At 37.7% G+C, this 24,845-nt stretch overlaps 1 protein-coding gene across 2 annotated transcripts in view; it reads right to left on the minus strand.

Annotated features, from left to right (window-relative positions):
* faf1 (Fas (TNFRSF6) associated factor 1) overlaps positions 1–24,845 on the minus strand; it is a 415,765-nt gene that overhangs the window by 305,841 nt on the left and 85,079 nt on the right. For both annotated transcript variants that reach the window (XM_063064333.1, XM_063064334.1), the window contains 3 exons: positions 18,834–19,033; positions 3,929–4,020; positions 545–648 (listed from right to left, as the gene is read on the minus strand). In XM_063064333.1, coding sequence (XP_062920403.1) covers positions 545–648; positions 3,929–4,020; positions 18,834–19,033 — 396 coding nt within the window. The remainder of the gene's footprint in view (positions 1–544; positions 649–3,928; positions 4,021–18,833; positions 19,034–24,845) is intronic.

Consider the following 24,845-nt stretch of genomic DNA (forward strand, 5'->3'; position numbering starts at 1 on the left):
AAGAGAGATTTTCAGGGTCGTTTGGTCAGTGAGAGAAGAAGGAAGGTGTGTGTGCAGAGAGACAGCTGGGAGACCACCAGACGGAGTGGACCGGGAGCGAGGGTCCGAAGGTCATCGATGCTTGGAGGAGGTCGATGGTTGATGAATGGCCGTATTTGTGAATTCCAATGTGCACTTTTGACTTTCCTCTTAAAATGGGCCTTTTTTCTTTACTAACCCTATATTCAGATTAAAATTTATGAAGTTCAATCAGTTAATTGCATATGTTCTACTGTCTGATATTTTGCAGCGCAGATTTGTAACTGGGCAACACTTCACGCAGCATCCACATGAATGAGATTTCTCAGTTTGGGTGGGCCTAAGGGTTACACAAGTCATATTTATACTGTAACCCTTAGGCCCAAGAAATCTCAGTCATACTTTGTTATTGTATGACTGCTTATTCTTCGAGCATCAAATACAGTAAACGAGATCAAGGAGCACCACAAATGGTAAAGATTCAAGGTTCTAATAACAGAAAATAAAAAATTATACAACAGTTTACCTTGACTGACTTGTTGCTGGTCCATCTAATCCTGGTTGAGCTATGTCAGGTGTGAGAACATAAAGGCTATTATTCTTAGGTAAGTGCAGAGACCTCAGAACAGTCTATAGATGGGGAGAAAAACAACAGTGACCAATTTAAGGCAGGTTTTTATAGAACCAGTAAGAAAAACCAATATAACAACAACTTTTATCTTCCTATAAAAAAACTTGTATATTTATAAATGTATATTTTCAAATGAACATTAAGGAAAGTCACACACGTGATTAATAAGGGCAAGGAAATGGATGTTGTCAGCATGGATATCAGCAGAACATTGGATAAGTTCCCTCACAGTAAGCTGATCCAAAGGTTACTGTATGTCACGTGGGATCCACAGCGAGCAGTCAAGTTGGATGCAAAAAGTGATCTGTTCATAGAAGACAGGAAAATGGTGACAGTGGTGTTTTTCTGACTGTAGGTTTATGAACCTCTCATCACCCACAAGGATTAGTGCTGAGAACTGTTGTTTGTGATATAATAATCTGGATGAAAATGTGGGTGGTCTAATTAGTAAGACTGCAAACAACATAAAAATAGGTGGAGTTGTGGATACTGAGGAAGGTTATCAAAGGACAGAGCAGAAAGAACTATCTGTTCATACTTGGATACTATACAGAGATCAGTCAGAAATTTGGGCAGAAAAATGGCAGATGGAGAACAAATGTACTGTAATAAGAGTTGCTTCCTAATCATAGCAATCTATTAATTAGTCTGCTACAAATCCTGTTCCAATGCTAGGACATACATTGGAGGAGAAACATTGAAAAAAAAGAGCAAGTCAGCTGCCACTTCAAAAATAATCCAGATCATCAAACACAACAGATCACCAATGTACTAATGAAGAAGCAAAACATTGACAAAATATTTTTCAGTAAGATCTTTGAGCTGGATTAATCATCATATCACATATTTTATTAGAAAGATTTGCCATCTTGGACACATTAGCTTTTCAAACATTCAACTTAAACAATTTCCACATCTACTGAACTTAGCAGACCCCAAAGTTAGGTACGAAGAATGTGCATGAGGAAAGATGTTTATTTCACTCCTGGTTTAACCAAATGAGTCATTTATGGATGTCTCAATTGATAACCCAATTTGTGTTCATTAAGCACAAGAGAGACTGCACCAGTTTGAAACTTGCAGCAACACACACGAAATGCTGGAGGAACTCAGCAGGTCAGGTGTCATCTACAGAGAGAAATGAACAGTCAATGTTTCAGGGTCAGACAAAGACCCTTCATCAGGATTGTTGATTAAGAACTGTTATTACACAGCAAATATAACAAAGTAAAGACAGCACGACCCGCCCAAGTATCTGTTTAAAATTTGGTCCAGCCTTTCAAAGTTACCTTGCCTTGAAATTACAACAAGATACACAATGTTGCAATGTTGAACAAAGCATAAACACAAAGGATTCTGCAAATGCTGGAAATCCAGAGTAACACACACACAAAATGTTGCATCTATGGAAAGTAATAAAGAGTTGACGTTTCAGGCCGAGACCTTTCACCAGTTCAGATGAAGGGTCTCAGCCCAAAACAGCGACTCTTTATTCTTTTCCATTGATGCTGTCTGACCTACTGAGTTCCTCCAGCATGTTGTGCTTGGAATAAAGTATCATTACTGCAGTAATGTGGGAAGATATTCTAGACAGCTCTTCAAAATGAGGCCATATGGGTAGATCTTAGGAACAAAGGGGGGCAAACACTTTGTTAGAGATATACTAAAGGTATGCTAATAGTCAGCAGCAGACAAAGCAGCAGACAAGTTGACAAATCACAGAGCTAAGGTAGGAAATGTCAACTTACCCAATGTTAACTAGGAACACTTTTAAAAAAATCCACCCCATCGACAACTTTCACATTAAACTACCGCAAGGAGAGCTTTTTGAGCAAGGACAAAGCTAGTCCTATGAGAGAAGGGGCAAAGCTAGATTTTATATTAGGTAAGGTAACTGGCAACAGTAACCATGATTTTGGAAGGTTCTGAATTGGAGGAAGGCGATTTCAACAACAATGGACCTGGCAAGTGTAAGCAGAGCAACTAACAGCAAGCAGGTCCACGACTGACAAGTGGAGTTATTCAAGAGTGAGACAAAGAAAGTTGTTCCCAAAAGGGTGAAAGATACCATCAACAAGTCTGTGAAATCCCAAAACTCAAGGACTAGATAAAAAGAGACCACGTGGTAAGTATTGTGAACTGAAAACAAGGGAAGGCCTTCAAAATTTACATAATGTGAAAGGGTGGTGGGAACTTGTATTTTTTTTAAAAAAGCAGAGAACAGGCTCATTAATTTGGAAAATTCCAAGGCATGTTATGAATATATCAAGGACAGAAGATAATTAGGGGAAAAAAGAGCAGGATGCATCAAGGACAAAAATATCAAACTGGTGGTGATGCAGGGGCACATAGGTGAGGTCTTTATTTAATACTTCTAATACATATTCACAGAGAAGAACATTTAATTGGAGAATTCAGGGAAGGGGTAGTTAATTTTTGGAATATATTCGTATTAAATAGGGTTAATAGATGTCTTAGTGTACTTAAAAGTACTAATTCTCCTGGGCCTAATGCGATGCAAGCCAAGCTACTATGGAAAGCAAGGGATTGCTGGTGCTCTAACAAAGGTTTCTAAATCTTTGCTAGCCACAGGCAAGATACCTGATGACTGGAGGACAGCAAATATGTTGACTTTATTCAAAAAAACTGCAATAAACGAGGTAATTACAAGACAGTGAGTCCAACATTAATGGTAGGAAAGTTGGAAAAAAAGAGGGATAGATTTAATCTGCACTTTGAAAGACAGAAATTAATTAACAATTGTAAGCACTTTCTTAGTCAGAGGATGACCAATTTGACAGAATGATTTGAAGTAATAAAATGCATTGGAGAGCAGTACAGTTGATACAGTCTACAAGGACTTTAATAAGACATCTGATATGCTGGGTTGGTTTAAAAAGTTAAAGTCCTTAGGATTCAAGGCAAGTTGGCCAATTTAATAAAGTGTTATGTGGGTAGCACAGCGGCATAGTGGTTTATTTAACATTTCAATTCCTACTGTTGTCTGTAAGAAGTTTGTATGTTCTCCCTGTGAACACATGGGCTTCTGATGGGTGCTCTAGTTTCCAACTGATTCCAAAGACATACAGGTTAGGGCAAGTTAGGAGTATACTGTGTTAGCATCAGAAGCATGGTGACAATTGAGGGAAGCCACAAGCACATCATCAGACTGTGTTGGTCACTGATACAAACAACACATTTCACTATATGTTTCAATGTACATGTGACAAATGAAGCAGATCGTTAACTTTTTATCTCTTAAAAAGCAGTAAAACTCACACTGTCATTTACATCTGCTGACTTCCAACCTTTTAACTGCATTTGTGGTACAGGAATCTGCAGCTCATTTTCTAAAATTTGCTTGATAGCACCTGCAAAAATTAAAAATGAAAAAAGAATCACATTTGCTGGATCTACAGGAAGTTTCAATTACTGAGAAAAACTAATAATAAATTAAAGGTTTGCCACGAAATATGGTTTAGAATATGTTATTTAACAGAGGTAACAATAAAATAAATTGATATAAGACCATAAGATATAGGAGCAGAAGGCAGCCATTCCGTCCACCTAGTCTGCTCCGCCATTCAATCATGGGCTGATCCAATTCTTCCAGTCATCCCCACTCCCCTGCTTTCTCCCCATACCCTTTGATGCCCTGGATAATCAAGAACCTATCTATCTCTGTCTTAAATACACCCAATGACTTGGCCTCCACAGCCTCCCATGGTAACAAATTCCACAGATTTACCACCCTCTGACTAAAGTAATTTCTCCACATCTCTGTTCTAAAAGGACGTCCTTCAATCCTGAAGTTGTGCCCTCTTGTCCTAGGATCCCCTACCATGGGAAATAACTTTGCCGTATCTAATCTGTTCAGGCCTTTTAACATTCGGAATGTTTCTAAGAGATCCCCCTCATTCTCCTGAACACCAGGGAATACAGCCCAAAAGCTGCCAGACGTTCCTCATAGGGTAACCCTCTAATTCCTGGAATTGTTCTCGTGAATCTTCTCTGAACCCTCTCCAAAGTCAGTATATCCTTTCTAAAATAAGGAGCGCAAAACTGCACACAATACTCCATGTGGTCTCACAAGTGCCTTATAGAGCCTCAACATTACATTCCTGCTCTTATATTCTATACCTCTAGAAATGAACACCGACATTGCATTCACCTTCTTCACCACCGACTCATCCTGAAGGTTAACCTTTAGGGTATCCTGCACAAAGACTTCCAAGTCCCTTTACATCTCTGCATTTTGAATTCTCTCCCCATCTAAATAATAGTCTGCTCGTTTATTTCTTCCACCAAAGTGCATGACCATACGCTTTCTAACATTGTATTTCATTTGCCACTTCTTTGCCCATTCCCCTAAACTATCTAAGTTTCTCTGCATGCTGTTTCCTCAACACTACCCACTCCTCAACCTATCTTTGTATCATCGGCAAAGTTGGTCACAAATCCATTAATCCCATAGTCCAAATCATTGACATACATCGTAAAAAGCAGCAGTCCCAACACCGACCGGTAACCCACAGCCAGCCAGAATAGGATCCTTTTATTCCCACTGTCTGTTTTCTGCTGATCAGCAAATGCTCCACCAATGCTAGTAACTCCCCTGTAATTCCATGAGCTCTTATCTTGCTAAGTAGCCTCATGTGTGGCACCTTATCAAAGGCCTTCTGAAAATCCAAGTACACCACATATACTGCATCTTCTTTGTCAACCCCGCTTGTAATTTCCTCAAAAAAAAATTCCAGTAGGTTTATCAGGTAGGATTTTCCTTTCAGGAAACCATGCTGGATTTGGCCTATCTTGTCATGTACCTCCAACTACTCTGTAATTTCATCCCTAACAATCGATTTCAACAACTTTCCAACCACTGATGTCAGGCTAACAGGTCTATAGTTTCCTTTCTGCTGCTTCCCACCCTTCTTAAATAGTGGACTAACATCATTAATGCCTCCACAATCTCTTCAGCTACTTCCTTCAGAACCCGAGGGTGCATTCCATCAGGTCCAGGAGATTTACTACCTTCAGACCATTAAGCTTCCTGAGCACCTTCTCAGTCATAATTTTCAACGCATATACTTCACTTCCCTGTCACTCTTTAATGTCTAGTATACTGCAGATGTCTTCCACTGTGAAAACTGATGCAAAATACACATTCAGTTCCTCTGCTGCTCTCATTACAATATTTCCAGTGTCATTCCTTATTGGTCCAATATCTACCCTCAACCCTCTTTTACCTTTATATACTTAAAAAAAGCTTTTAGTATCTTCCTTGATATTAATCGCCAGCTTCCTTTCATAATTCATCTTTTCCTTCCTAATGACCTTCTTAGTTTCCTTCCACAAGTTTTTAAAAGCATTGCAATCCTCTATCTTCCCACTAGCTTTGGTGATTGTAATTTCCTTTATTCCACTGAAATACCAACACATTGGATTTTAGTTTCTCCTTCTCAAATTTCAAAGTGAACTCGATCATATTGTGATCACTGTTCCCTAAGGGTTCCTTAACCTTAAGTGTCTTATCTCCTCTGGATCATTGCACAACACTCAATCCAGTGCAACCAATCCCCTAGTGGACTAAACAACAAGCTGTTCTTAAAAGCCATCCTTATACATTCTACAAATTCTCTCAAGGTGCCGTACTGACCTGGTTTTCCCAATCCACTTTCATGTTAAAATCCCCACCGATTATCAAGCCATTGCCCTCCTGACACACCTTTTCTATCTTCAACTGTAATTTGTCATCCACATCCCGGATGCTGTCTGGAGGCTTGTATACAACTACCATTAGGGTTCTTTTACCCTTGCCATTTCTTAACTCAACCCATAGGGACTCTACACCTTCCGATCCTATGTCATCCCTTTCTCAAGATTTAATATTATTTCTTATATACAGGGCCTCCTCTGCCTAGTAACTTATCTTTCCAATACACCGTATATCCTTGGACAGCTGGCTCGCAATGGAGCTTTAGCCAAGTTTCAGAGATGGCCACAACGTCATACTTGCCAATCTGTAGATGAATTTCAAGATCGTCTATTATAGATTTTATACATAGACAAAATCCATCTCAGACATTTGAACATTAAATTAACAACCCACTGCATTTGAAGGAGCACCATGTCTTTTCCAATATTTTTATTATTAATTTTACATATAAGAATAAGAAAAAAATATCAATACATTATACCAAATCGCATATAATGACCTTATCTTATATTCATACAGATTAATTCGTAACATTGAAATATAATAATTTTATTATATTAAAAAAAATCTAACCCACTGCCAAGACCAAAGCTGATTAGTAAAGAAAAATAGGAGAAAAAAATTGTTAGTCATCATCTGTGCTTTAACAGCAAATCAAAGGTTTTAAAAATAATTCAAAAAATGTCCCCACAATGTTTGAAAGTCTTGGCTGGATTCAGAGATTGAACATCGAATCTTCTCTAAATTTAAACATGACATCACATCACGTAACCATTGAGCATGAACAGGAGGGGCCGCATCTTTCTATTTAAGCAAGACTGTCCTTCTGGCCATAATAGAAATACAAGCCAAAATATGCAAGTCAGATGACTCCAAAATAATATCCTTTCCTCCAACAATACCAAATAAAGCGGTCAAAGGATTAGGCTTAAAGTTTACTTTAAAAGTATCGAGAAAGTTTGAAATACTTCTTTCCAATATTTTCCAAGACTAGGGCATGTCCAAAACATATGAATGAGTGAAGCTTCTCCATTACTACATTTATCACAGTAAGGAGACATAGCTAAATAAAAACAAGACAACTTATCCTTGGTCATATGGGCCTTTTGGACCACTTTAAATTGTAGGAGAGAGTGGCGGGCACATAAAGATGAAGTATTAACCAATTTAAAAATTTGATTCCAAGTTTCCTCAGAAATTGAAGTCTGTAAATCTTGTTCCCAAAGATTTTTAATTTTATCTGAAGTAACACTTCTCATTTCCAACAGCATATTATAAATATTAGATATAGATCCATTATAAAAAGGTTTCAAATTAAAAATACATCTAGTAAATTCTTATCAGGACTGCTAGGAAATGTACTTATTTGAGACTGTAAAAAATCTCTCATTTGTAGGCATAGAAAAAATGAGTTTTAGGTAAACTATATTTAGTTGACAGTTGTTCAAACGAAAAGAGACTTCCCTCTACAAACAAGTCCTGAAAGCATTTAATACCTAATCTATCCCATTCTTTAAAAGCCACATCAATCATAGAGGGTTTAAAAAAATAATTAGAAAAAATGGGACTTGAAAGAGGTAATGGCTAAAGGTTCTAAAGGCCAGATCAAAAAGCAAAGGGCTCAATGGACAGCCTTGTCTAGTGCCACACTGAAGCTTAAAAGGTTTGGAATTATGAGAATTAGTGATAACCCTAGCAGAAGTAATTTAATCCACTGAATGAAAAGGGGTCCAAAATTGAATTTTTCTAAAGTTTTAAATAAATAATTCCATTTAACGCTGTCAAAAGCTTTCTCAGCATCTAGGGATACCACACATTACCATATAATGTTAGAAGGAGAATAAATAACATTTAATAACCGATGAATATTAAAGTGAGAATATCGATTTTTGATAAATCCAGTTTGGTTATCAGAAATGGCAGATGGTAAAACACTTTCAATCCTATGTTAGTATCAACATTAAGTAAAGAAATTGGTCTAAAAGAAGAGCATTCAGTTGGATCCTTATTCTTTTTAAGGATAAGTGAAATAGAAGCCTCAAAAAGATTGAGGGAGTCTGCCTGACTTGAATGAATCCAAAAAAACTGAACATAAACGAGGTATAAGCGGTGAGGAAAAGATCTTATAAAACTCTCCAGAAAATCCATCTGGACCCGGAGCTTTCCTCAAATGTAATGAGCGCACAGCCTCAACAATTTCCTCAAAAGAAATAGGTTGTTCCAACAACTTTCTGTTGTCGGCAGAAATTGTAGGAATGTTTAGTTAGTCTAAAAAAATTGTTCATTACAGTGTCATCCTTAGAAGATTTAGAACTGTAGGGTTTAGAATAAAATTCTCTAAGAGTATCATTCATTTCTAAATAATCAGTTGTCCCATCACCATTAGCTTTGCATATTTCTTTAATCTGCTGTTTAGCTATAAAGGTTTTAATTTGATCAGCCAATAACTCACCTGTTTTATCTCCATGAATATAAAATTGACTTTTATCTTTTAAAATTTTAAAATTGGGTTTCAATTGGATAGGTTAAAAGGAGTTTATATTTAGTTTTAGTTTCAACACGTCTTTTATATAAGACAGTTTCTGGAGCCAAGGCATACTCTTGGTCTAATTGTTTCAGCTGATTAGTTAATACACTTCTCTCTTTATTAGCTTTTTTCTTAATACTTGCAGTATAAGAAATAATTTGTTCTCTAATATACGCCTTAAAGGCCTCCCATCTGATAACACTAGAAGTCGCCTCTAATGTATTCTCTTCAAAAAAGAGTAATTTGTCTCTCCATAAACTTTAAAAAAATCTTTATCAGATAACAAAGTTAAATTAAATCGCCAAAATCTATTTGTTTGAAGAAGACCAGGGAGATTTAAAGATAGCAGCACAGGAGCATGATCTGAGACAGCAATCTCTTTAAATTCACAGAATCGAACTGATGGAATCATTTGGCTATCAATAAAAAAATAATCAATCCTGGAATATATATGATGGACATGAGAGAAAAACGAACATTCCGTGTCTACTGGATTTAAAAAAAACGCCAAGCATCAACAATAGCACATTTCATTAAAAAAAGATTTAATAAACACAGTTGATTTATTTGGTATCATTAGTTTGGAAGATGAACAATCTAAAGCTGAACCTAAGCAACAATTAAAGTCTCCACCCATCACCAATGAGTACAGACTTAGATCTGGCAAAAATGAAAAAAAAGCTCAAAAGACACCTGGGTCATCTATACTCGGAGCATACACATTGGCAAATACCATTAGTTTGTTATTTAGTGTCCTTGATACTATAACAAAATGCCCATTAGTATCAGAAATTACTTTATGTTGAACAAAGGGAATTTTATTATCTATAAGGATCGAAACCCCTCTGGCTTTGGCCTGAAACGAGGAATGGAAATGAGATCCCCCCCATCGATTGAAAAGACGTGAATTGTCACACTTACGTACATGGGTTTCTTGAAGAAAAACAATTGGTATCTTAAGTTTTTTAATATATGCAAATATTCTTAATTTCTTTTCACAGGGTGATTTAGCCCTTTCACATTAAAACTAAGTAAATTAATACTTTGATCCATTTTAAAATTATAAGAAAGGTTAAAGTAGCAATCAGAGAAATGTATATTAAACCCAAATAATAAACCTTGAGATATATTAGCTAAGCAACAGAATTGACTAGATTCCCAAATCAGTTTCAAGAAAAGAAGAACTCCCCATCCTTCTCCCTCCTCCCAAAGAGAGAAAATCAGTCAAAGAACAACTGCTATCTACCCCCACTGAAAACATCCCCCTTAGAAAGCCTGTTGGAACCGCTCCAAAGAATTCATGGTTATTTACTATTCCAACCAAGACTAAATAATATGCAGTAAAAAAAAAAACAAGCTTAGGCAGGTTTATCAAACAGAAAGAGCAATTTATTCATACTGAAAAATATTGAACAGTCATTTTTTTTATTATGTAGTATTTCTGTTTTTGCAAGATTTTCAATCTATTCTATATATGTATACAGTCATTTTTTTGAGTCTAAAAATTCTTGCGCCTGCTCCTTCATACAAAACCATTTAAATGATCCATCTTCCATTGTGATTCTCAGTCGAGCCAGAAAACAAAGAGAAAGTTTAAAATTTTGGCTGTATAGCTCCACCATAACTTTTTTTTAAAAAACTTAACACGTTCTCCCATAACTTCTGATGAAAAATCTTCAACAATACGAATCTTCTGCCCTTGGTAGTCAATCATACCTTTTCCACGAACATCACGAATCAGACAGTCCTTTATTTGAAATTCATGGAAACATATAATGACTGAACTTGGTTTAGATTTTGAAATAGATCCGTAGATAGGCAATCTGTGAGCACGATCAATCAAAGGCAGAGACTTTATAATATCAGGGAATAATTCCATCAAAAGGTTTGCAAAGAATTCTTTAGAATTATCTCCGTCCGTTTGCTCTTTAAGTCCCAAGATTCGTAAGTTGTTTCTCCTACTTCTGTTTTCCAAATCAATAATCTTCTGTCTCAGTATTTCGTTGGACTTGGATTGTTTTTCACACAGCTTTTGCAAATCATCCATTCTCTTGTCCAGTACAGTAATAACCTCTTCATGTTCCTTTATCTTCTTCTTACGCTCGGTTAGGGTTGCTTGAATATCGTCTGATTTCATACCTATTTGCTTAATTTCAGCGCTGATTTGTTGCAAATCAGTTCTTTTCTGAACTGTTGAAACTCCTCAGTAAGCTTTTGAATTGAGCCCGTAATAGCTTCCAAAGCTGCTTTCGCAGTCATAGTAATATAATAACCCGTCTAACAATAGTATTTCAAAAGGTTGGAGACAAAAGTAAGTTAGGAGCACCAGCAGAGAGCTGTTACTCCATCAGCGGCCACCAGGCAAATCCCCACTATAATGTCAAAAGAACCGCCTTAGGACAGTGAATTCAAGACACAACTACCTCCAGCTGAAAGTAAAAATTCCAAGGGAAGGACAAGAAGAGCAGAAGTGCAGGATTTTTAAAAAAATTCAGAGGACATGGCTGCAATAGACAATACTGGCATTTACTGACTGTCCTTAAGAACTGAGAAGTTAACATTGGTGCAGTTAGGCCAGGTTAGGCAAAGATTGTAAATTTTCTTCTCTGAAGGACTGCAGTGAACCAGCTGTATTTTTTCCAGATAACAACCCAGTACTTTCACAGTCATCATTAACAAGATCATAAAACAGAAACAGAATCAGGCGATTTTGTCCATCGATTCTGCTCCGCTATTCAATCATGGCCAATTTATTCTCCCTCTCAAACCCATTCTCCTGCCTTCACCCCATAACCTTTTGACACCCATATTAATCAGGAACCTATGAGCCTCTACTTTCAATATACTCAATAACCTGGCTTCCACAGATTCACCATCCTCTGACAAACGAAAGGGATGTCCTTCTATTCGGAGGCTGAGTCCTCTGGTCCTATACTCTCCCGCTATTAGAAACATCTCCAAGTCCATTCTATCCGGGCCTTTTAATAGTCAAGAGAAATTCTGCAGATGCTGAAAATCCAAAGCAACACATACAAAAAAACAGGAGAAACTCAGCAGGTCAGGCAGCATCCATGGAAATGAACAATAACAGCTGATGTTTTGGGCCGAGACCCTTCTTCATTTAAGCCAACAGCATGAGAATTAGTTAAACATAACCTAATTTAATCTCCTGAATTTCAAAAAGAGTGGAAACTAAAATAACCAATAAATAATTAAAATATACCGATCAATTATGTCTCAGATATATCCCGAGATGAAATTCTGGAGAAAAAAAAAATTCTAACAATACAATGGGTCACTCATAGAAATAGAGAAAGCTTCTTAACATTCCAAAGACAAATCATAAAATCTGATAAACCAAAGGGCGGTCAAGCAAAGAAAATCAATCATTTCAAAATGGGAATTAAAAAGGCATCAGTGACATTAACCTGCAAGGCCACAGGGCCAGATCAGGGGTACATTGACAGTGCTACAGAATTAGATGAGGCAAAATCTGTTGAAAGCAACCAGAAAGAGTTTTCTGAAACAATATGTAGATACCCCTACTCGATCACTACTGGCCCTATTACTCTATCTCCTCTTGAGAAATGAGGTTGAGCAAGTGGTTGATGTGTCACAGAGAAAGACCAGCAGGTTTAAGCAACCCTGGCTGACAAAAGATATTAAGGCTCAGATCAGGATAAAGGAGGTATACGTTAGGTACAGTCAACTGAGATCAAGTAAAGCCCATGAGAAATACAAGGCATGAAGTATTATACTTAAGGAAATTAGAAGGGCAAAAAGATATTCTTGGCACACAAGATAAATGAGAATCCTAAAAAAAATGGGCACATGAGGACAAAAAGATATTGAGACAAAGGTTCACTAATCTCCTATGGATCAGTGTGGTCATTTATGCGTGGAACCACAGGAGAAAGGGCAAGTTCTTAAGCAAATAGTTCTCAATTATATTTACCATGGAGAAGTACTTGGAAGTTAGTGTGTTCAGGCAAAAGAACAGTGTTAGCCTAAAACATAAACTTTACAAAAAAAATGATGATGGCTATCTTCAAGTGCATAAAGGTGGATCCCAGGGTCTGACCAGGTACATCCTAAGCCATTGTGGGGAAGCAAGGGAACAAACTGTTGGAGCCCTGACAGAGATCTTTCTATTTTCCTTAGCCACAGATAAGGTATTGAAAAATGGTTAGTATTTTGCCTTTATATAAGGATTGCAAGGATAAGCCAAGGAACTACATAAAAGGCACTGAGCTTAGATGAGAGTGAAGCATCACTGCCATTCATGATGTTACTTTTCACTTTGTAGGAAGTAATGGCCTGCAAGCCCTGCCAAAGTTGATGCGCATCCGATTCCACCTCCAACCTCATTCAAAAGTGTTCCTTTGCTCGAGGTAGTGCACCACATGTCATACCTGGTTTTTTTGTATAGTCCTTGGTCTCCAGACTTGAATGCCACAGGTCTAGCCCACAACAAACTACGACCATCCTGATTCATCCACAGGTTCTGATTTGGATACATACAGTATGTTCTCACATGCACACAGGTTTTAACTTAAGAGTCTGAATGAGTATGCCACTGCTTTCATGGACTAAGATGAATCCCTGAATAGAGTCCAGTATATCAATACAAAGCAGTCCTGCAAGAGCTTCTGCACCTCCCTTGTCCAAACCTTCTTAGTCCTCACTACTGGTGCTGCAGTCTTCAGTCTCCATCTTTTCTCAGGGAGTAGAAGTACAGCCAGGTGATCAGACTTTCCAAAGTGTGGGCATAGGATTGCACGGCAAGCACTCTTTATGGTAGTGTAGTAGAGGTCCAGTGCACTGGTTCCTCTGGTTTCACAAATGATTTGTTGGTAACAATTATTTAGAGATTTTTTCAAACTGGTCTGATTAAGATCTCAAATAATGTAAAAGGCATTAGGATGTGCTGTTTCAAGCCTGTTGATTACATAGCTCAGTTCGTCTAAAGCCTGCTTGACAATGGCACGAGGTGGAATGTAAACTGCTACCAAGATGACAGTTGAAATCTCCCATGGCAGATAAAATGGATGACACTTGATTGTGAGATGTTCCAGACTGGGTGAGCAGGACTGGGACAGCACCACAACATTTATACGCCACAAGGAGTTGATCATAAAGCATTTTCCACTGCCTTTGAAAGACTCAGGAGTACTGTCTTGGCAGTGAATTGTGAAGATATCCAGCTATATCACTGCATCCAAAATGGCAGGGGGCATCCAAGACTTCATGAAACAAAAAACACAACTGGTCCTAATGTCCCTCTGGTACAGCAGTCTAGCTTTGAGATCTTTGATTTTATTTGCCAGAGACAGTATGTTTAACAGCAGAATGGTCAGTATTGAGAGTTGAAAGCCACAGTTCCTTAGATGAACTTTTAAAGCAGAGCAGCATCCTCTTTCCCACTGTCTAAAAGGGGAATCATGCCAGCAATACTGACTTTGAGTGATAGCTTTTTCAAAATCACCTTAAAATGATACCACTAACTATATAGTCCATAGATGTAGCTGTGTTTTTCAGATGTAGCAGACTGAAACGGGGCCAACAGAGCTGCTTGCTCAACTCGCAAGCAGATCCAATGCAATGATGGATGGTTGATCAAGCAGTTTGCTTTCATCTGGACAGCATCGGGCCAAAGCCATTTTTGGAGCTGCAATCTGCTACGCATGTCACAATTATTCCATCGCATCTTGGGAAGTTGGGAGTTAAATTACTTACTTTTGTAGTTTTTAATATTGCTATTCCAGTTGTCTTTTGCCATCGATTTTCCAAGGAACTGATTTGAAATTTGACAACAATGATGACAGTAAATAAAGGATTGAGAATTCTCTTCCAGGAGATTTTCATTGCATTAGTCAAATACAGTTCACTTTCCAATTATTAGCCCATACCCAAATGCTATCTGTGTCATACTGCCAGCAGGCTGACTGCTTCATTTTCTGGGAACTTGCAAATATTGAGAGCCTTGTTGACAGCTGATGGAGTAACATTGCTTTAGATTGCTCCTACCCTGTTTACTTAATTGTCTCCTACCAGTCTTTTTTTTTTTGAAACCTTATTATAATACTTTAAGACTGCTTTACTATGGCTGGGAAAAGAACCAAAGCATCTGCAAAAGAAAGAGAAACAGAAGATGAATGCCCAGTCACTCTGGATTCAGTGACTTCCTTAAACGGCAAAAATCGGAATTTTCTGAGGAGTTTCAACGACTCAACGGCAAATTAGATACAATTCAACAAACTTTATCTAAGCACGAGAACCGAATTCAGGAAAATACTGTGAAGCTGATGACACTTGAAGAGGACGTTGACGATACAATTAAATTCTGCAAAGAGTTAACTTTATCCAATGATAAAATGCTGAAAAGGATCATCAGTCTCAAAAATAGAAACAGTAGAAATAACTTACGAATTCTGGGTCTTGAAGAATCAATTGAAGGCGTTGACCTTACAAAGTTATTTGCAAACTTTCTGAAACAACTTTTCCCTGCTTTATTCACTTCCGAGCCAAAGCTCAATCGAGCATATAACTCTCCGACTTCGAAGCCATTGTTGGCGGCGGCGAGACCCAGATCGGTCATACTAAGCTTTCATGAATTTCGTATTAAGGACCTTTTAATTCGCCATACCCATCAACAAGGAATGATCGATTTCCAAAATTACAAGGTTAGATTCGTGGAAGACTATTCGTGGAAGTTATGGCTGATCGCATGAAGTTTAAAGAAGTTATGTTGGAATTTTACAATAAAGGATATAAACCATCCCTTCGGTTCTCTGCTCGTCTGAGTATTGTTTTGAAGAATGGATTGCAAAAAAGAATAAAGTCGGTTGAAGAAGCAAAAGAATTTCTGAAGGATGAAGTCTAAAACTGTTAAATTTCTTACCTGATCAATTTTTTTCTTCTGTTAATATGAATTTGAAGTAAGGTTTCAATAAGCTTACGTTTTGGCTGTTCATATATTGTCTTTTTTTTGGACACTTTTTTATTGTATCCCTTTTTGAGGCTTTATTTTAATACAGCTTTCTTTGAATTTGTTTAAACTGATCCTTTCATACTTTCGAATACTGAGGTATTTTTCTTTTTAAGTTGTGTCTTGGTAGGGACATAATGACCTTGCAGGGCCGGAGTTTTTTCTGTCAACAGGATTTTTTGGGGAGGGAACTTAGTTCTTAGCTCGCTGACTCAAAAAGAATAAGAATCCTACTGTATGCTTTTCGTATAGACCTACCTCTTTACTCAATTTTGATACTAAAATTTTATCTAAAGTGTTAACTCGCAAACTTGAAAATATTATATCTTCTATAGTTTTGGATGATCAGACAGGATTTATTAAAAATCGATATTCCCATTTTAATATACAGCATTTGTTAAATGTTATGTACTCTCCATCTAAGGAAATATCGGAACGTGTGATATCTTTGGATGCAGAGAAGGCTTTTGACAAGAGTTGAATGGAACTTTTTAATCTGCATCCTTAGAAAAATTTAATTTTGGACCTAATTTTATTCATTGGATTAAATTACTTTAGTTATCTCCCTCCGTTCGAGTTCTTACTAATTTTCAGAATTCTAAACCCTTTAAGCTCCAATGTGGAACTAGACAAGGTTGCCCTTTGAGCCCTCTGCTTTTTGATTTGGTATTAGAACCCTTAGCAATTGTTTTTCCGAGAGTCTAAAGAGATTACTAGTATCTTAAGGAGAGATACTATTCATAAAGTGTCACTCTATGCTGATGACTTATTGCTTTTTATATCTAATGTTACAACTTCCTTACTATTTGTGTTCTGTTTACTGACTAATTTTAGTCAGTTCTCAGGATATAAATTAAATTTACAGAAGAGTGAACTGTTTCCTTTAAACAATTTAATACCAACTGATATTAACCTTACTTTTAAAATTTTAAGAAAATAATTGACATATTTAGGAGTAACAATTACTAAGAATTATAAGGATTTATTTAAGGAAAATTTTTTAAGTTTATTGAATTATGTTAAAAAACACTAATTGGTTGCCTCTCTCTTTATTACTAATTGGCCGAATCAATTCTATTAAAATGAATATCTCACCTAAATTTATATACCTTTTTCAAGCTGTGCCTGTTTTTATTCCTAAATCTTTTTCTGACTCTTTGGATTCAATTCTTTCTTCCTATATATGGAGGAATAAAAAACCTCGTATAAATAAAGCTCACCTGCAAAAACCCAAATAGAACAGAGGATTTGCCTTACCCAATTTTAGGTTATATTATTGGGCAGTTAATATACGTAATATTACGTTCTGGATATATTACATTAACCATGAAAATTGCCCTACATGGGTTTCTTTGGAAGTCAACTCTGTTATAAAATTTTCCATTATTTCTTTACTTGAATCCTCACTTCCTTTATCTTTAAGTAAACTAATTGACAATGTGGTGCTTATACATACATTGAGAATTTGGTTACAGTTTAGAAAACATTTTGGTTTATTGAGATTCTCCCTCTCTCAAGTCCCACATTTTCTAATTGTTTTTTCAAACCATCTTTAATTGACTTATCTTTTAAAGAATGGGATAGATTGGGTATTAAACGATTTCAGGATTTGTTTGATGAAGGGAATCTATCTTCTTTTGTGCAACTTTCAATGAAATTTAACCTTTCCAACACTCACTTTTTGCGATACTTACAGATTAGAGATTTTTTAAGATCTCAATTACTTACATTTCATACAAGTCCAGATAAGAATATAATAAATACAATTTTTAATCTGAAACCTTTGATAAAGGTTCAATATCTTACATTTATGGTCTACTGTTGGGACTCAAAAAGGCCTCTTTAGATAAAATTAAAGGAGATTGGGAAAAGGATCTACAGATTTTCATATCTGATGAGAGCTGGAAGACTATTTTAAAATTGATTAATTCTTCATCATTATGTGCCCATCATTCTTTATTACAAACCAAAGCAGTACACAGAGTTCATATGAATAAAGACAAGTTTTCCCATTTCTACACAGATATTTCCCCTTACTGTGATAGATGTACTAATGGAGTGGCCACACTAATTCATATCTTTTGGACATGTTCGAGCCTTGAAAAATCCTAGAAAGATGTATTTCAAACATTTTCTGCACTTTTCAATGCCAAAGTTAAGCCCAATCCTTTGACTGCCTTGTTTGGTATTGTTGAGGATAGCACTACAAAATTGAAGCCATCTGATTTGCGGGTATTGGCCTTTATGTCTCTTACGGCCAGGAGGGCAATCTTCCTCAAGTGGAAGGAGGCCGCCCCGCCCACTCACGTTCAATGGCTTATCTGACGTCATGTTGTGCCTTGATCTACAGATCCGTTGTTCAATTTCTGATTCTAAACATGATTTTCTAATATCATGGGGACCCTTTCTGAATTAGTTTCACAATCTTTGAACTGTTATTAAAGTATGGATCTGAGCCATTATTATTATAATATCACATGGTCGGTATTTTTCTTTTTTCTTCTTTTTTTTTTACCAACCAGCTCATTTTGGTAGTGGGGGTAGATGTTTTTTATAAAATACAATTATTTTATCCTATTTCATTTCATAATTCAATCTTTTTTTTAATACATGATTGATTGGGAATATGGGATACTGTGATTTAAATGTAATTTAATTCGTATTATTTACTTGTAATCTTATGAATTTTGTATTTGTATTCATGTAATTTATATCATATCAATAAAAATATTGCAAAAGCAAACAGAATACAGAAAGAGGCTTTGTGAACGGACAAAATATGTTGGATGAAATATAATACAGAACATGATGTGGGAAAGTAGAAAAATGGGGTATTTTATAAATATAAAAGATCATAAGTGCTGTTATTCTGAGGGACCCGAGTGATCTAGCACTTTCATTAAAGATGCACAAATCTTTCTTGGTTAATGAGCTGTTCATTTTAAAAGCTTACCAACTGTGTTGGTATCTTCAACTACCACCTCCACATTTCTGTCACGGTATTCCACTCTAAAATTCAACATTCTTGGTTGCCTTTCCACTATTGGTCTTGATGGTGTTTTGGGGCAGAAGGTCGAGGAAGTGGAAGAGGAAGAGGACTGACCAGTAGATCCAAACGTTGGATCCTGTGACGTCTCACCACTAACAAACTCACTGCAAACAGATAAAAAAATTCAAACATGAACAATAATATTACCAAAACATCTAAAACAGACATAGGAAACTACTCTGGCATACCAAACAATCACTGGTCAATTTCTTAGATAGTTAGCTCTGGTTTGTGCATTGAAAAGTTATCTGTATCTGGGCAGCTGGCTGCATGGCTGGCCAAGTTATGAACTGATCAAAACTATAAAAATGGTAAAGCAAGATTTTATGGACAAGATTTTCAATATTATACTTTTTTTAAAAAAAGTCACCAACTAAAGCTGGTTTTAATTTAGTTTGTAAAATGTAAACCATTTCAGAACAAATATTGAAAGCCCTAAAAAGAGTGTAATAAAATCTTTCACAATGAATTCAGAATTATTCATACATTTACACCCAAGGACACAGAAACTTCGAAATTCTCATAATAAATCGAAATCACAATACAACTTCCACTTCCTCTATTATGCAAATGTTCATCTGTAGGTTACAAATGCATTAATAATGAGAAAACCATACAAAAATAACAACCTCAACAATTACGAGGAAATCTGCAGATGCTGGAATTTCAAGCAATACAAGTTGCTGGTGAACGCAGCAGGCCAGGCAGCATCTCTAGGAAGAGGTACAGTCAACGTTTCAGGCCGAGACCCTTTGTCAGGACTAACTGAAAGAAGACCTAGTAAGAGATTTGAAAGTGGGAGGGGGAGGGGGAGATCCGAAATGATAGGAGAAGACGGCGGGGGGGAGGGATGGAGCCAAGAGCTGGACAGGTGATTGGCAAAAGGGATATGAGAGGATCATGGGACAGGAGGCCTAAGGAGAAAGAATCCCCCTCCTGTCTTCTCCTATCATTTCGGATCTCCCCCTCCCCCTCTCAAATCTCTTACTAGCTCTTCTTTCAGTTAGTCCTGACGAAGGGCCTCGGCCCAAAACGTCGACTATACCTCTTCCTAGAGATGCTGCCTGGCCTGCTGCATTCACCAGCAACTTTTATGTGTGTAACCTCTACAATTGTAGGGTTTTAGCAGATTATAAAAACTTGTTTTAAATATCTCAATTATTCTGATGACAATCAAGAAAAATAGCTAAGCAGCTTTTGAATTATACTTCTTCGCAGTTGGTAGGACAATTCCTACTGATAATTCAAGTTATCTATACATATATTTAACACAACTGGAATCAAATCTGAAATGCTGACACACTAACAGAATGACTAAGTGTCTTCCGGTTGCTTTGGATCCATATGAAAATTTACTTTTTTATTATTTCTCATCTTTTTAAAATCACACGAGCTGGTCACCTAGCCCAAAGTCTCCATGCCAACCCTGAGAGGATTCGTATTCCTCAAATTTCTTACATGCCCATCAACTACTCCTATTTTCAGACAACCTGCCAATTCACAGTAGTCAATTAATTTACCTTTGGGACACGGGAGTAAATTAGGGCAGATCAACCAAAGGCACTGCATCTGTTCAGCACCCACAGCTATGCCCCTGTGACATTCATGCACTCTCATTCACCAATAACTCATAAAATGGTTGACATGAGAATTAAGCAAATATCATCTTGATATAATTTAGAAAATTATGACTTGGGTTTAGATATGTTGCAAGTGAATAATTAGCACAAATGGATATATTCTGAATTTAATCATTTAACGAAGTGTACTTAATCATTTAACGAAGTGTCATATAAAGATGAACGCACAAGGGGGAATAGGCCACTCAGCCACAGGGGTGAAACTTGTTCAACAGGAAACCATTAAGCAGACAAGGTCTATATTTTCCAGAGATCAGGTAAGTGAGAAGTGATCTAACTTCAGTTTAAGATGGTGTTACTGAAGGTGGGCAACAACTTAATGGGTGTTTTCAAAGCAAGAAATTTGACTAAATGCTCTATTAATAACACTTCTTATATGGAAAATTGTGGTAAACCATCACTGCAAACAATGAAGTAGTGAATGAAGGCAAGGCTGATCGGTGGGTCGAGGCGTGTGAATGCAAGACAGACTAGAGCAAGGTAGAGGCATGTTCCTGGAGAAGTTGGAACTTTGGAGACAACGTTGGAGCGACCAGAGCGGTACTAAAGTTGAAGCGGAGTTGTTTTGGTGCCCAACTACCTAAACGGGGAGCAAGGTTTGATCCTTCTAAACGCCGCATTGATTTGGAAAGATTGAATACATGCCAGAAGCAGCCTAGAGTATCACTGCAGCGGGGCCCAGGTTCGAGTGTGGGGGACAATCCAGTGCTTGAACAATTTAAACACTAGGCCAAATGGACTGAAAAGGCAGGGTGTCAGGACTGGAGACAAGAGTTGAGCTGGATCTGCTCCACAATGTTTTACTCTGTTCTCCTCAGCGTTGAGGCTGAGGCTGTGCCCTGCTCTGGCTCCTACGCGCTTCGTGTCTGCAAGCTTCACAGAGATTTTGCCTTACTATACAATGAGCTAAGAACTAGGCTACGGGTCTACTCTGGCTGCTCCAGGATTCAGATCCATGGACTCAAGTTGGTTCGGAATGCTGCTGCTTGCTTTTACTGTTTGCGTGATTTGTGGGGTTTTTTCGCCCTCTTTCTCAGCATACAGGTTTCCCCCGCCATCCGAAGGTAGAGTGTTCCAATGAAACAGTTCGTAAGTCGAAATGTCGTAAAGTGAAGAAGCAATTACCATTTATTAACATGGGAAAAATTTTTGAGCATTTCCAGACCCAAAAAATAACCTACCAAAACATGCCAAATAACACATAAAACCTAAAATAACAGTAACATAAAGTAAAAGCAGGAATGATATGATAAATACACAGCCTATATAAAGTAGAAATACTTTTTGCAATCATTGAAGTACTGTCTAGCACAGCGAAAATCTCACGCATGTGCTCTCGGCAGAAGCACTCTCTCCAGTAACCTTTAAACTATGAGGCTGCCAAATTGTACCAAATAACAAATCATACTAAATAACACAAAAATACACAGCCCATATAAAGTAGAAATACTTTTTGCAATCATTGAAGCACAGTCTAGCGCAGCGAAAATCTCACGCATGCGCTCTCGGCGCAGGCGCTGTCGGTGGAAGCACTCTCTCCAGTAACCTTTAAGCTATGAGGCTGCCAAATCGTACCAAATAACAAATCATACTAAATAACACAAGAATACACAACCTATATAAAGTAGAAATAATGTATGTATAGTGTAGTTTCACTTACGGGAATCGGGATGGTGTGTTAGGCTGAGTCATCGGAAATTGGGGTGGTGGGAGGTAGAGGAGACTGGGGTGTCATCTCATCGTAATCTATTTTCAATAGGGCAGCCAGGTCATCATCTTCTATGTCTGCCTGCCTCGATGTCGAAGGTCGAGATTCGTCGTCTGCTGTGGCTGATGTGCAAGGCTTGAAAAACGACAGTATACTTGACTGCTGAGCCTCGCGCATTTTTAGATCATAGAGTTCTTTGTAAGCACTCAAAACATCCTGCAAACCTACCCTAAACCTACGTGCCCTTTCAAAATTAAAGTCATACTTTTCTGCAATCATTGCAGCGTTGTCAATCGCAGCGAAAATCTCACGCAACTGCTTCACGTTCAGTCCTGGACGACTTCATTTTTGCCACTGCGTTCGGTTTCGATTGTTATCCTTTCCTCTTGCAATTGCATCAGCTCTTCATCTGTCAATTCTTGGTCGTGGAATGCCAAAACCTCTTCAACATCATCTTCGTCAGCTTCCACAAACCCAGCCTCCTTAGCCAAGCTCACTATTGTCGTATTTATTGTTGATGGTTCGAAGCCTTTAAAATCGTTCACTGCTTCGGGACATAGTTTCCTCCAAACGCCATTTCTCATCGAGACTGTTAGCCTATCGAGAGCATCTCCAATGTTGGCGATTGCCAGTTTTATATTGTAGTCTTTCCAGATCTCTCACAAAGATGCTTCGGAGTTTCCCTCTCTGTCAAGAGCACTTACAATAAAACGCATCACATTTTGCGTATAGTAAGCCTTAATTGTGGCTATTAGGCCTTGGCCACACGGCTGCAGCAACGATGTCGTATTCGGCGGTAAGAGCGCAATACGCATGTTACTGCCATACTCGGTAATGGCAGACGGATGAGCAGCACAATTATCCACAATCACAAGACACCTATTATCAAGGTCATCTTCTCTACAGTATTTTTCAACAAAAGGACTAACGTATCTGCTCATGTACTCAGAAAAAAGCACTTGGGTGTTCCAACTGCTTGGATGTGAACGGAACACAACGGGAAGTGTTTTCTTATCAACGCCTTTAAGTGCCCTTGGATTTTCTGAATGGTACCCTAGTAGAAGCTTAATGGCGTTAGTAATAGGCATTAGGGTAAGCCTGTCCTTCGATGCCTTGTATCCCTTTAGCCTGCTTTTCTTCTTTCGAAATAAATGTCTTACTCAGCAATTTTTTCCAATAAATTGCAGTTTCGTCACAGTTAAACACTTGCTTATAGGAATAACCACCCTCTGTAATTATTTACTTCAGTTTTGCTGGGGACCTTTCAGCAGCTTCAGTTATCAACCGAAGCACTCTGTCCAATAAACGTTAAACTATGAAGCTGCCCTCACCTCAGAAACTGATCAAACCACCCGTGACTACCTTTAAATTCCACTTTCGCAATACTTTCATCACCAATGGCCAGTGCTTTCTGTTTCAGCTTATTAAAAAGACTGACTGATTTCTCCTTAAGTATAAGATAACTTAAAGGAACACCACGTTTTGTACACCCATCAATCCACTCAAGCAATAGACTTTCCATTTTATCCATTACTGGATGCCAACTAAGAGAGACCACTTTGCTACGAGCAGAGCCAACAGTAACATCGGCAGCTTTCAAGATTTTTTTCTCCGCGTGTAAATAGTGCGAATGGTGGATGCAGGCAAGTTCAACACGCAGACAATGTCCTTACTTCGTTCACCATGGTCGAAATGCTTAATTATGTCTAGTTTTACGCTAAGTGTAACACCCTTATGAGCTCTTTTAGGCTTTTCCGATACCTTAGAACTCACCTCGCTAACAGATACACAAAATAAATCGAGATAAAGCATGTGTTTAAGCAATGGCGGCTAGAATGCAGTTCTGGGGGAGGAGCTTGGCTGCTCGAGGCGCGCGCTGTTTTTTTCCCCGCACACTGCCATTTTTCGCACGCTGCTTTTTTTCATAACAGTGAAAAAACCTTCTGTTAGCGAAAACAGGGTACTAATGTAGGTCTTTCGTAACAGTGAGGTTTCATAAAGCAAACGTTCGAAAAGTGGGGGACACCTGTATTAGGTGTTGGCCTTTTATTAAATTGGGTTCTTTCGGGTTTCTTGTTTTGTGGCTGCCTGTAAGCAGACAAACTTCAAGGCTGTATAACTTATACGTACTTTGATTGAAACATACAAAGGTTTAATTGGTCTGATATTTCCTCTCGTTCCTACCTAGAACTAGGAGGTCAAAGTTTCTTAATAAGGGTTTGACTATTTACATACCAGATGGCAAGAAAGTTCTGTATTCAAGAGGCCAGAAGAGATTCAGATACTGAATACATTCAATTCAAAGATCAACACTTTTTCAAAATCTCACTTTTTCGTACACAATTTTACAGATTGACAGAAACACCAGAGTTTTAAATGCAGAACAACAATTTGAGTGGAGATACAACTATTTCTGGAGCAATCCTCCAGTTCTACTGCAAGGAATAATCTGATCCCAAAGCCAATGCTGTATTCAGTACTCCTTGGTATCAGCTGGCTTCCATAAATGACAAAGGTTGCAGAAGCATGATGCATCATCCACTCAAGACCTCCAGCTGAAGATGATTC

The sequence above is a fragment of the Mobula hypostoma genome, chromosome 12 (assembly GCF_963921235.1).
Source record: "Mobula hypostoma chromosome 12, sMobHyp1.1, whole genome shotgun sequence".
In the NCBI taxonomy this organism is placed as follows: Eukaryota; Metazoa; Chordata; class Chondrichthyes; order Myliobatiformes; family Myliobatidae; genus Mobula; species Mobula hypostoma.